This window comes from Podospora bellae-mahoneyi (assembly GCF_035222275.1).
Source record: "Podospora bellae-mahoneyi strain CBS 112042 chromosome 1 map unlocalized CBS112042p_1, whole genome shotgun sequence".
Lineage (NCBI taxonomy): Eukaryota > Fungi > Ascomycota > Sordariomycetes > Sordariales > Podosporaceae > Podospora > Podospora bellae-mahoneyi.
Genome location: NW_026946359.1, coordinates 4,657,214 through 4,670,442, shown reverse-complemented (window position 1 = coordinate 4,670,442; position 13,229 = coordinate 4,657,214). Strand labels below are relative to the sequence as shown.

The following is a 13,229-nucleotide window of genomic DNA, read 5'->3' as shown; positions in this document are numbered from 1 at the left end:
ATCAGTGTTCTCGGAAGATCGCAAGTCACACCTTTCTTTTCTCTGTCTAGATCTTTCCCTTATTATCTTTGACTGGCCCGGCCATCTGCCCTTGCCATCTGACTGGTGCGCTTCCGTCATATCAATACCCAAAAATTCCCCGGTCTCAACTTGCAGGTTTTATAGCAATATTCCAAGACATTACGGACCAACGACAGCGGCCTGATGGTAGAGCGGAGGTGATAACATCCAAAAGATCAACACCCCTCAAAGCCCAAGCTCAAAGACATGAATGCCACTACGTCATGTATTTCTCACCGCCAACCCCCCTAAACCAACCACGCATCATCTGGTACGATCGATGCCAACATTCATCATGATATGGGATTGTCAAATTTTTGCTCTTTTTTTTCTTCTTTTTTTTTTTTTTGCTTCTTCCCACCGATGACAGTTTCGATCTCCGAAAAGCCGCGGGATCGTATCTGCTACAAGCACGATCATGCCACTACCTGGTATTTCTTGCTGCATGATATTGTTTGGCATAATGATAGTTTAGGCCATCAGCCAGGCTTTTGATGGGTATTCTCCTTGAAAGAAAAAGAAAAAAAAAAGCGTTGAACGTGAGAGGGAAGAGGAGCCAAAAAAGAGATGTCCTGTCTAACCAACGGCAAGGCTGCGAGCATATCTAGCTCCCCCTCCCGGTCCTCGGACACACGATAACAGAAGTAAGGCTGTCAATAAACCCCATGCGTCTGCCTTGTGTGTGTAAAGTACCAGAGACATCTCGTATATACGTCGATGGCGTTCCAATACCAGCTGAACCATCATCACCACAAACGCAATAATTCTGTCCGGTTCGCTTTTCCGGGTACACTTGCACTCATCACACCTTCTCATAGGTAACGGGGCAGAAAAGACGGACGGGTTACATCTTTGTCCCACCCCATCCACGAACCAACCAACCATCTCAATCTCCTCCCCTCGATCTTCGTTACAATAGGTATACCACCCTCCTCCCCACCACTTGTACCCCCCAAGATCATGCCAGGTCCCGGTGTCAAGGTGGATGCGGGAGAAAAAAGAGGGAAAGATGGTGGTGTATAGTACCGCTGCGGCCTCTAGCAACAAAACCGATTGTGACATCTCCGAGAAACGAAAATTCCGGGGCTAGCCGCTCGTTCCCCCCCAACCGCTCCCCTCCCCCCCATATAAAACGGGTGATTAGCTCCCGTCCCCATCTCATGGATATTTTCCTAGCTGTATGTACTCCTCAGATTTCTGATTTCCGATCTGTCATGAAATATTCCGGGAAATAAAAGCTGCGCAAGAAATGAGAGGTTGAGAGAGGCGTACTAGCAAACTACATGGTTCCAAACCGGGTATCTGGATCTTGCGTAACACGGCGAAGCAGTCGTACACTTTTGAGGGGTGCTTGCTGTGGTGGTGTTGTAGTCGAAAAGCCCCCCCGTCTTCCGGTGTGAATTTGTGCAGATAACTACAAGTCGGAGAATCGGGTCGACATTCTCCGGTGTCAGTTGTCCAATTCCCGTGGGTCTGTCTCACTTCTGTCTCTCCTTACCCGCGCTGTCATCCTGTTACCTATAGACACAAAGTCAATCTCAAAATAAACCTCTCTCCCTACCTTGACTTTTGTTACATTGATGAGCAGTCCAGATCTCAGATCCCAAAGTTAGATATTGTTACTAACTAACGAGATTCTGGTGTTCGGTCCCACCTCTACCGGGCAACCAACCGCCCCCCCACTTCCCCGTCCTGCTGTGTTACCCATCACGAGGGCATAGCCAACCAGGTAAACCGACATCAGATCTTGCCCATCACCAACCAACGCCGGCCATTGCACTGCCATCGGAGGATACCTATGCTGATCAGGCCAGAAGCGAGAACTGCTGCGAGAAACGCCACGATGCCATTAGATCCGTGTCTGTCAAGGATCGCTCCGGTTGCGGGGTTCCCTATCAAAGTCCTGAGAGGTTTTGTTCAGTATAGAGAGATAAGTGATCAGACCAATCTGGAGAACTTACGCAAACCCCGAAATTGCATAGGCGAAGCCTAGCCATTTCCCCATGTCTTGAGGCTTACAAAGAGCACCCATGCAAGCCACTACACGACAGAAACTTCAGCAAGTCTTCAAGCCAGGAATATGTTTCCTGAAATCCTACCGCCTAGAGGCACAAAGCTTCCTGTGCCGATGCCCATAAGAACAACTACCAGATAGAGCATGTCCATGGAACTCGCTCCCGCCGGCAGCCAGATGGCAAGTACCGCTGTCAATGTGAAAATGTTCATGGCTATGGTTGTGTTCAACGGACCAAGCAACCTATCGGACACAAACGGTGGCAAGATTCTCCCAAAAGCAGCGCCAATGTTGTACGACATCATGAGGTAGAACTGCTTCTCCCCAAAGTTGGTCGCCACGGCATAAGAGGGGATCGACCCCCATTGGATGAAGAGGATAAGTTCGTATGCTGCGCACAAATGACTGAGTTAGTATTGCCCAGTCGATGTCTTTCTGGACCACCAAGGTCACTCACCGAATATGGCATAAGTAATGAGCCAAAATTTGGGGTTTTGGATGATCCCTAGTATCGACTGCCATGTGCCGCATGCCTTCCGGGAGATCTCCGTTTCTCCTGCCGTCCTTTGCTCTCCCTGCGTTTTAGATTGCGGCGGTAGGTTGGTCTCAACGAGCAGATTGCCCAACGTGACAAACACGGCCAGGATGAGAGTCAAGATCAAGGCTGCATCCCTCCATTGCAGCCGGTCAAACAGACTCTGGAGCACAAGTGAGAAGAACATTCCGCCCAATGCCGCACTGACGGTCACGCACCCCGTGGCGAAGCCGGCCTTCTCCTTGAACCAATGGCTCACGACTGCAAAGGCGACCGTCGTAATAGTTGCTACACCGCTCATGTTAGCCCGCGTACGTTGCTACTCCCAAACTTGCTTCTGATGAGCCACGTACCAGATGAGACTCCTGCCACCACCATGCAACCCATCAGCTCGCTATAGGTCGACGAAAAAGCCAGACCTACGAAGGACGCAAGATATATCATGCTGTTGACCGCCAAGACCCACTTTGAACCATATCGGTCGAATACAATGCCGGCCGGGGCCGCTACGAAGCAGTCCAGAAAGCCAAACATGGATATGATCCACGAGATCTCGCTGTCTGTGTATTCCTTGAGCATGTCTTCTTTCCAGTGTGTCTGAAAGAGACCGATGGTGCTCAACAGTCCGTAAACGGCCACCGATAGACAGTAAGAACCTATCACGACCTTCCATGGCCGCCAACCCCGATCCATCTCGGCCTGTGGCGCCGATCCGTTGGGCGGACATGCAGCCAAAACGACATCTGCATACTCCAAGTCCCTGGTTGCCGGTGTTGCCATCTGCGGTGGCTTTTCAGCAAGAGCCGAAGCCGACTGACGATCTAGATGTCTGAAGCAAGGGGCTTGTCAGATCTCACTTTCTTAAACGCTTGAATCTCCTACTTGCATGCATGCAGGATTGGGTCCCCATACTTCATCTTGGTTTCTTCCGCTGGCGGTGTCCTGGTGTTGGAGCCTCTCGGATCGAACATCATGGCCGGAAAAGTATATGAGGGTCGTAGCTGCAGGGCACCAAACTCAAAAATCGGCGAACAATCTGCCTCAACGGTGACGAAATTCTGCCCTTGGATCAAACCGATCAAACCCGACTCAGATTGGTGCTCAAGTCGCGTTAGCTCCGGTCTAGAGACGAAGATCCCAACGGTTAACCGGCGTCGAGGCGTGTTTATACACCGCAGGAGCCTCAGTTTTCACCAAGAGCACAGTGAGAAAACCTGGCCTGGGCTCGCTCTCCCAAGGCATGTTGTCCCCCACCATCAGGAGCATATCCCGCGCTCACTTCTTCATACTGACACCACTCCGTAGTGGGGCGTTGGGGCAGATATTGGATGAGAGTCTGGGATGGGAAGGTGTCAAGCAACCCTTGCTGCATTCCGGCCAGCAAAACCTGGAGATTTGGTGAGAAAGAGGTCCTACCTGACAGCGAGATTCAGTGTCACGGTATTTGAGAGGCCCATTCTCAAAGTCCTTTGTGATTGTTGAGCTGTAAACACAGTGGGAGAGAGCATCGCAAGAACACGGGATTAAGACTTGCGGCAAACATCCTGAATAGTGCGGCCCAACCTCCTGACTCTCGACCGTCCAAGGCTATATATACTCCAATTTTGAAACATCAAGCAGGCTGGCGGTCAGCTGGTGAGTACGTCGGTCCCGAGGCACGCAACTTCGTTGGGGTAGAGTGGGCTGCTAACCATCTCGTGAGGGAAAGAGCATCAGGCAAATAATAGGACAATCTGCTTCACCGTGCCTGCTAGGAGAAGCTCGCACAAAGCACCAGTCAATTTACTCGGTCGCCTCAACAGAGAATATTGAGTTGCTCATGTATAGTGAATAGTGTGACGGCGGAGAGCAACGACACCGTGTGAAACCCGACCCACCTGGATAATTCACTCTCATCTGTATTGTCACCACACCATCTTATCTGAGGTCCTGGACGGGGAGTATAAGTAGCACTTGCTGTTCCCCGACCTCAATATCCCCCACTTCCTCTCAGAAACAAGGCAAGAGGATAGGATATCTTACCAGTCGACACTCGAGATCACCCAAATCAACCCGCATCTCCTTCACAACCGCCGACCGAGAAGCCTTTCGATATTCTCATCAGCCCGGCCATCAACATGGTGTCCTTGCTGTCTCGCCAAGGGCCTTCCGTCTGCCTCCGCGCCCCTGCCTTGGCTCGCACAGTCACAGCAGTGCCCCATCGCCAGGCCCAAGTTGCTGATGTAGGCAAAGGCCTTGAGACTACCACCAGCAGCATTCCCCTCTTTATGAACAGAAAGAGTGCGGCCCAGAGCACTACTCCTGCTCCAATCGTACGCCCCGTTGCCACCGCGCTTCCCCAAGACAGGGATGAGTTCTGGCGCGAGGTGCCTGTTTGGGAGAATGTGTCGGCCAAGGACTTTCTCTCATATCGTTGGAGCGTAAGTCTGGCGCCATCAACTTTCCTTTTGTCGGTACACGGCCATGAGCTTATACACAATGTCCCCTAGGTTGCCAATACTGTGCAGGGCACAGCCAAGCTGTTCAAGTTTCTGCAGGCTGTCGTCCCGGAAGAAGTGCCTCTGAATGAGCTGGGCACGCAGATGCAGTCTCGCGATGAGTTCATCGCGGATGTTATGGAGGGTTTGGCTGCTGCAACGATGGCCATACGAATGACGTGAGTTGACCGCAAACCTGTTGAAAGTCCAGGGATGTTAACCAAGGGCTTCAGTCCGTACATTTTGAGTCGGGTCAACTGGGAGAACCCCCGGCACGACCCCATCGTTCGCCAGTTTCTTCCTCTCAAGTCAGTGCTCATTCCCGATCATCCCAAGTTGGCGCTTGACTCGCTTCACGAGGAGGCCGACTCCCCCGTCAAGGGCCTTGTTCATCGGTATAGCGACAAGGCCCTCTTCCTGCGTGAGTTTGTCGATGTTTTGTGTGTAGAAAGTGGCCCACTGACAAGCCGCTAGCAACCTCGGTGTGCCCAACTTATTGCATGTTCTGCACGCGGTCCTACGCTGTGGGAGCCGATACGGACACTGTCACCAAGGCATCTCTGAAGCCGACCCGCAGGAGATGGGAGGAGGCCTTCGCGTACATCGAGAACACGCCCGCCCTGCAGGATATTGTCGTCTCTGGAGGCGACTCTTACTACCTGCAACCGGATCAGCTCAGAATGATTGGCGACAGGCTGATTGGCATGCCCAACATCAAGCGCTTCCGCTTTGCCTCCAAGGGACTGGCGGTAGCCCCGAGCCGTATCCTGGACGAGTCGGACGGTTGGGTCAATGCCCTCATCGACATATCCAACAAGGCCAAGAAGGCTGGAAAAGCTGTTGCCTGGCACACTCACTTCAACCACCCCAACGAGATCTCGTGGATCAGCAAAGATGCTAGTCAGAAGTTGTTTGAGGAAGGCGTCATGGTCCGAAACCAGACAGTGCTGCTGCGGGGCGTGAACGATGATGTCGTCACTATGTCGAAGCTGATCCGTGATCTTGCCGACAACAAGGTCTTTCCTGTGGGTAATTCCTTGCCGATATGGCCAGCTGTATATGCACAGTGGCAAGTGATGTAGCAAACGTTGCTGACGCAGCCGCAGTATTATGTCTACCAGTGCGACATGGTGGAGAGAGTCGAGCATCTGCGGACACCCCTGCAGACCATTCTCGACCTCGAGACCCGCATCCGCGGCTCCATCGCGGGTTTCATGATGCCTCAGTTCGTCGTCGATCTTCCTGCCGGCGGCGGTAAGCGTTTGGCCTGCTCGTACGAGTCATATGACCCCAAGACAGGGCTATCAACTTACATGGCTCCGGCTGTGACGGGCCGCGACAAGGAGAACAAGGTCTACGAGTACTACGACCCCATCGACACTCTCCCCAATTAAAGATTCGACCGCCTAGATAGGGCGCATCGAGTAAACGAGATACAGGCGATGATGATGTGACTTTTGCCCGATCAAATTGGGAAGGCGTTTTGGTATTTTTTTTTTCGTGGCGTTTGCATGTGGTGCCAAAGTGAGGAGGTTTGGTGTTCAACAGTCACCACGTTGCCAGGATGCTTGTCTGGATCGTGACGGGAGTGGCAGAAGTGTGTGCATCTGATACAGCAAGGGCGGGGAACCGGTGAGGGTGGAAATCTGCGTCAAAGGGTAGGGCGGAAACAAATTATGACATGTTATATGAGCGGGACACAAGCGATAGAGCGGAATCAGTGTTTTCTAGACGCAATTTTGACTTGAATGAGAGGGAAATGCATCTCGCACAGTGCCTGAGGTTGTAGGTTGCCGACGAATTTCACGATGGCGGACACTTGAATCTTGCTTGTCTGTGGTCGGTTGCTCCTTCCGCTTCCTTGGGAACTTACCTACCTATTGCTTGGCTCTAGTTGGCTACTGACCGTGTAAGACAAGGGTCTCCATCAATCACCAGCCACATTTTTGGTCTGAAGCTCTTTCCTACAGACTGAGAACCCCCAGAAATGCTACGTAGTAACAGCGACAACTGAGGCATACCTCATGATCAACGCTCGGCCGTACATCTGTGAAGCTTAATTCGACGATTGCAATCCTATCCCCTTCAATCCGCCTACCTTATCTGAAGCGGTGAAGGTGGGACACTCACTTTGTGCTAAGAGCTTCTAGGATCATCAACAGGAAGCAAGTTCAAAACCATGCCAAGGCTGGATTTTATTGGCATAGACGGCCGCATAGGTAGGTAGGATTCGAGATGGACTTCACCGCCGAATATCCAGGCGGCACAGCTAACCCTGTATCTTTTGTTTGTGCCCGGCGAGACTCCCAACTGGGCATGACTTCTCCTAGGCATCCACCAGAGGCCAGATCTTGACCTCATAGACGGAATGTGCCACTTCCAACCGCCAGGGATTCAGCCTGGCCTCCCAGGTCGCCGGATCTTGCCTCGTATCCTTACATTGCCATCCGTGGTCGTGGGGGTTGAACAACCCATCCAAAGGCCCTGATGGGATCCTCGAAAGAGATTGATACTCACACGAACGATCAGCGCCTTCCTTACGGTTCCCTGCAGCATCGATATCTTCTTTCTGCGCTGCACATACCCGAATTCACTGCCCTGTGTTCGGAGTGCCGGATGAGCGGACGACGACAGCGTCGATGACTGCCGCCCCTAGCAAGGGCTGATAGGGCCCAGGTACAACTATTTTGATAGATCTCGAGATCTCGGGGCTGCCAGGCCGAGTGAACCGGATGTCTGGACCCATCGTCCACCCATCCCATCTGATCGCCTATTAAACGGTTAGCCGTATTAAGCCACAAGGGACTGGCCGGAAGATCCATGATGGAGGAGACTGCCCCCTTGCCGGGTAAAAGATGGGGGTTTGCCGTCTGTAGTTGGGAGGAAAAGCGCGAGGCTGAACAGGAGGAAGCGAGCACAACATTGAAGTTGTCACACAACACCGCCATTACTTGTGTGTCGCTGAACAGCATGGGGGTTGTCGGTATTTGTTGAGCCGTTCTCTTCCAAGCGGCATGGTAAATAGAGATTCAGGACAAGATTATGATTGCCAAATATTGGTTCCTCGCCTCTCTTGTCATCGTTTATGATGTCAGCACAGTTATGAAAAGTGCTCGGCACAAACAACTGACTCGATTAGCATACGATCCGGAGGAATTCCAGAACGATCAGCCTACCTTCACCGCAAGGGTGGAGATGTTCTTCAATGATACTCCTAGCCCGGACGGGTTGAAAGTGGTACCCAAGGAAGAGCGGTAAAGTTTTGCCTTAGCCGAGATACCAAAGACCTTCGCCCGCAACTGGATGGGGACATGGTTTGGCGAACGGTGAAAAGACGGTTGCTAGGAGTTGCGGCTGTTTCAAAACTCTCTGCACAGGAGAGCGATGGCGATGCAGTCAGGCTGCGGGGTTAGGGAGGTGCGGTATCTGAACGACACGTGTCGGTGAATGGGAATTTCATCATGGGCAGAGAGATGCGGAAGATGGGGCCCAGTGAGACGCGAAGTGCCTTCTGGGCATCGCGATGTTTCTTCGATTCTGCTTCTGGAAACAAGAGGCCATCAGGGGACCCCTGAAGAACCCCACGCACCCCTTGCTTCCCCGAGAGAGGGGGACGCTATCCATTGGTGAGTTTTGTCAGGCGAGACAGCTGTGGAGACAGACAGAGTTCGCAGGATCTCACTCACCCCGCGTTGCCGTTGCCAGCTCACTGATGAGATCGATAACAACGGTTTTTCCACTGCCAACATTTTTCTACTTATGCAAGCATTTTATTACAGGAAAAAACCATGAAAGGGAATACCTTGACAAGACATGTGAAAACTCAAGGTCAGGCAGAGGCAGCCCCCAAGGTGCGAGCCTCGGTCTCGAACACCGTTTCAGTGCGGGGCTGGTGCTGTGAGTTACCGCAGGCTCATAAATGCCAGCGTAATGACACTTGGATATATATAGGACAGGGACCTGGGATCATGTTCTGCCGTACATCTTTAGTACGGAGTCAGCCAAAGCCGGAGAGATCTTGACATGTTTGGAATCGGAGTCGGCGTCCCTCAAACTGCCCAAAGAGGGAGGGACCATGTTTACGATGTTGCAGATTCGCGTCCCCACCTGGGGAAAGAAAAGAATAGCTGCCGTGCCCCAGAATTGCGCCTTATTCATCAGTTGAAGCCCATAGGTGTTGCCAGCCTCCACTTTACAGCTTGAAACCCGACTGCGCTGCAGAGCTGCAGAACCAAGAACTGTCAAGCTGACTTGATAAGAAATGGTCCTCCCAAAAGACAACGTCTTTATCGCGAGTTCGATCGCCATCCGCCGTCGCTCATCAATCTGAGGCATCGTTGTTTACCCACGTCCGGCATAATCACGGCTGTTGCCAACCGCCAGTACGGAGCACCATCACATTAAAACGATTCGGTGCTGGAAAGGGATTGGACGGGATGACGGGAGCTCGGCCAACCCTATTATCACCCGTCTCATCCAATATAGCTTCACAGCTTGTGACTCCGGAGTATATCGCCATCCATTCCCACCGCCCATTCCTGACGCACACGATCACCAAGGGCTGGTCTCAAAAATGACGATTTTGTGGCTCACTTGCACGACGGCTTTCCCTTAAACGTTTGCCTTAAACGTTTTGGGCTTTTGCCCTGGTTTGCAACCCCCTAGTCTGGTCTTGGCTGCCCAACTGGCTGGACCCTTGATTTCTGCCAGCAGGGACATCGTGGCCTCGGCCACCACGAGCCAGTAGCGAGATGGACAGCCCAGATGCCCCTGCCATCACCCCGGGGCCCGCTATTTCCAAAGGAACAAGCCCGGCGGCTCCCAATGGGCTGATGGCCCTGGAGCCGCCGGGGCAGAGCGTTGTTGATGACATGCCCTGGCTCATCACAGAAGCAAGGGCAGCCCACGTTTCTTCGCCGTTCCTGGAAGAACCCTCGACTCCCCCGACAAGATTGAGCTTCGATCACAGCAACTTCAGTCTTCAGCTCCCTTTCTTCAACAGCATCTCAAACACAGATCGTCACTCAGCAGACGCCCTCGCAGCAAACGACCCGAGACAATCCATCGCAACTCACACCAAGTCCCACCTCCTCACTTCCACGTTTTTCCTGTCTCCATCAGCATCAACTTCCAGCCTTTGGTCTTGCGGCGACCACCGCGAAGACGGTGACGAGGGTGGCCATACTCAAATCACAATGCCTGGACCGATACCCGAGACGGATTTAATCCGATTCTCGCCCCCTCCCGCGTCCGATTACACTTCAGTATCCCCCAGACCTCATATCCGCTCCAGATCAGCAACCGGAAAACACGAACGCTCGGCCAGTCCCCTCTTTTCACGATGGACAAGGCGGCAGCAACGTCCTCAGAGTCAGTCTAATGGACAGTTATCAAAGCTCTCAGGGCCGGGACGAGCCTCAATGGACGGTTACCTCAGAAACAACCACAGGCGACCTGGACATTCGAGGTCAAACAGCATCCAAAAACGACAGCCTCAAGGCGTTGTCCCTCAGATGACCCGAGAGGAGTTTGAGGCTCTTCCGGTAGCCATACAGCGAAAGGTGTGTAGGAGCAGTCTACTTGATTCTTCTTCTCTACTGTCGTCATCCCCTCCCCTCTCAACCTTTTGAAGCCGTGCGGGTAGCTGCCAGATTCCGGTAGCCGCGTTCGTGTGCCCGGCCACAAGTTTTTGTTTTGTTCGCTTGGCAGGGTATAACTGCTGTACAAGCTCATCACTCCCGCCATTGGCTCCCGCAAGTGCTGGAGCCTGCATGCAAATTCACAAGCACACTGCTTACGCCCAATGGGAGCGCTCTACACTAATTGTTTTTCTCTCAAATGGCACCTTTTACGCGTTCCGCGTCCCCTTTCACATTACAAAAATTGGCCATTAGAGGGCGAGAAGAGGTGGCCCACTGGCATTTTGCCTGGTTGCGACGGTGGTAGCTCGGCGGTCATGATCTCCATCCAGTGGATGTGAAGAAAGATCTGACTGCCTCGGGGTTGGGATGAGGTTGATGAGCGGAATCTCAGGGCAAGATTGGCATATTTGGGGAGGGGTGGGCCAAGCCTTGGGATTGCCGATCTGGGTACTCCATAGTCCGCCACGTCCGCAACCTCCAAAGCATCTCGAGATTCCACTTCCACACCATTGAAAAGCTCTGAGGACGAACCAGCGGGTTGCCTGAGAGATATCACAATGGAATTGGTCCACCGACGCTGTAACCGTGGGGCTTTGTCCGAGCCGTGCTGCAAGAGCAGTGATCCGTCCAGATTTTTGCTTCTTTTTTGCGCCCACCCCCACGATTGCCCTCCCTCTCCATCTGGTGGTGGCATATTGGCAAATGGGGACGCAGACGGCGGAAGAGAACGGGCTTGTTGCGGTCAGCCATAATGTGCCTGAATGCTCGCCTGCTGCATGCATGAGTTGCAGTGTTATTGTTGTTGTGTCTGGGCCAAAGCTGGTTTCCAGGCTCACGATTACACGAGAGGAGGGTGGCATTTGCAGTCGAGTGGCACCTTGCAGCGTCACCGCAGCGTGTTTGGCCCTGAGCACACAGCACCATGCAGGTCCCGCGGCTGCTTTTAGACTGGTGTCCTGTGCCCCCCCTCGATCTCCCTCCCCTGAATGGTGACTGCCAACCGCTGGACAGTTCTGCAGGGCCACCCTCCTGCTTAGCTCGTCAAGCTATCATATATTGGTGCTAGGGGCAGAGGGGGCGTCAGGGGGGGGTGCACGAGGTCGCCGACTTCTATCTCACACCCTCATTTCTTTTTCATGTCAATATAGCTACCTACCTAGCACCACCCTTCCTTCTCGCGGCCGTCACTGAATAATCTTCCCTTGCAGTACTTCTCCACGCTCGAGCGGCTGCGTTTTGCCCAGGAGTCCGGACTCGTCGACGGCATCTCACAGCACTACGACGACATAGCCAAGGGTTTCAGACGGCGGAAGGCTCGTCAAGACCGCAGCAACTCGGAGCAGATCGTTCGTCATATCCGGCGGGGATCAGTGATTGAGTCTCACTTCTCCGGCTCCAATTCGTCTGATCCTTACACCACCCGATCGGACACCACGCAGGAGACGGAGCTCAGCCGGGAGAAACAGGTTCTGCTGGCAAGGCGTCTGCGTGCCAGTGTCATTCTGGACGCGGCTGACGAGGCGGTATATAAGCTTAACCGTCAGGCGAGTCGAAGAAACCTGACGATGGGTGTTGACAGTCTTCCATCACCACTCTCGCCAGTACGACACAGCATGGATTCACACCGGGGTCTCAGAGGGCCTGTCGACCAGGCGGACGACACCCGTGTTCCCCAGTCATTCATCGACAGCTTTAGGTGGTTGGATGAGGAGGAGGACCTAGACCTTCGTCTCTTCTTGGACGACTACCATGCCGGTCTTCGAGAGGGCATGCCGGCGGCTAAGCAGAGACCTTCGTTTCGTCGCCACCTGTCCATCTCCAAGATCCCCTTTGGTCGGACATCGCTTTCTTCCACCAGCAGGCCGGCCACCAAGGATGCCAACACCTCGCCCACATCACCAAACTACTATCCCCCAGCCAGCGGGTCCTCGAGCCTGGTGTCGCACAGCCGGCGCAAATCTCGCACTCTATCATTGATTACACCAAAACATGTCCCTCAACAGTCCATCACGGCGATCGATCCGGCCGCGGCGCACTACCAGGATCCCGAAGCTCGTCTCAAGCTTCGAGTGTATCTGGCTTCACCCCAAAAGTTTGACGAAGCAGTGGAGTTTGGTTTCCCTGCGGCCGACGTCCTCTCTCGGGGTACGACGCCAGAAAGTGACGGCGACGTGGCTACTTGCCGACAATCACGACAGAAACCAGCCGACGATCCGTCAAACTTGCAGTCATTTTTGGCGGATGAAGATGAAGACGAAAACATTTCCCTCAACAGCGACCCGGATTCTCTGGCGGATCTCGAATCGCCCAAGACTCCAGAATCATTCGAGAACAGACCCGGCGGTCTCCGCCCCGCGCGATTCGCTTCCCCTGACATTGCTCAGCATGCCCGTGTTAGAACGCCCGAGGTTGGAAACTACGCCCAGGCTCCAGTGTCATCCCGTGAGATGACGTTGCGAATGACGCTTACCCGACCCGACCTACGCGCGCACGAGGATGAG

General features: G+C 53.4%; 4 protein-coding genes across 4 annotated transcripts; 1 reads left to right on the top strand and 3 right to left on the bottom strand.

Annotated features, from left to right (window-relative positions):
* The first annotated feature begins 913 nt into the window (after window positions 1–913).
* Window positions 914–8,058, top strand: QC761_113090 (uncharacterized protein). The gene is made up of 9 exons (XM_062874587.1): window positions 914–2,783; window positions 2,879–4,244; window positions 4,318–5,029; window positions 5,099–5,265; window positions 5,320–5,507; window positions 5,561–6,111; window positions 6,193–6,925; window positions 7,006–7,305; window positions 7,389–8,058. Exons 3-7 carry the CDS (start codon window positions 4,727–4,729, stop codon window positions 6,478–6,480), a joined length of 1,497 nt encoding a protein of 498 aa, XP_062737850.1. The 5' UTR covers window positions 914–2,783; window positions 2,879–4,244; window positions 4,318–4,726; the 3' UTR covers window positions 6,481–6,925; window positions 7,006–7,305; window positions 7,389–8,058.
* On the bottom strand, window positions 1,022–2,092 carry QC761_0015570 (uncharacterized protein; the record flags this gene model as incomplete). Its single annotated transcript, XM_062871997.1, has 2 exons — window positions 1,022–1,963; window positions 2,022–2,092. The coding sequence occupies 2 exons, from the start codon at window positions 2,090–2,092 to the stop codon at window positions 1,801–1,803; spliced, it is 234 nt and encodes a 77-aa protein (XP_062737852.1). The 3' UTR covers window positions 1,022–1,800.
* Window positions 2,128–2,910, bottom strand: QC761_0015560 (uncharacterized protein; the record flags this gene model as incomplete). The annotated part of the gene is made up of 2 exons (XM_062871996.1): window positions 2,128–2,465; window positions 2,532–2,910. The coding sequence occupies 2 exons, from the start codon at window positions 2,908–2,910 to the stop codon at window positions 2,128–2,130; spliced, it is 717 nt and encodes a 238-aa protein (XP_062737851.1).
* Window positions 8,018–11,101, bottom strand: QC761_0015540 (uncharacterized protein; the record flags this gene model as incomplete). Its single annotated transcript, XM_062871995.1, has 3 exons — window positions 8,773–11,101; window positions 8,263–8,385; window positions 8,018–8,158 (listed from the first exon to the last, which is right to left on the bottom strand). The coding sequence occupies exons 1-3, from the start codon at window positions 8,833–8,835 to the stop codon at window positions 8,018–8,020; spliced, it is 327 nt and encodes a 108-aa protein (XP_062737849.1). The 5' UTR covers window positions 8,836–11,101.
* Window positions 11,102–13,229: the final 2,128 nt, after the last annotated feature.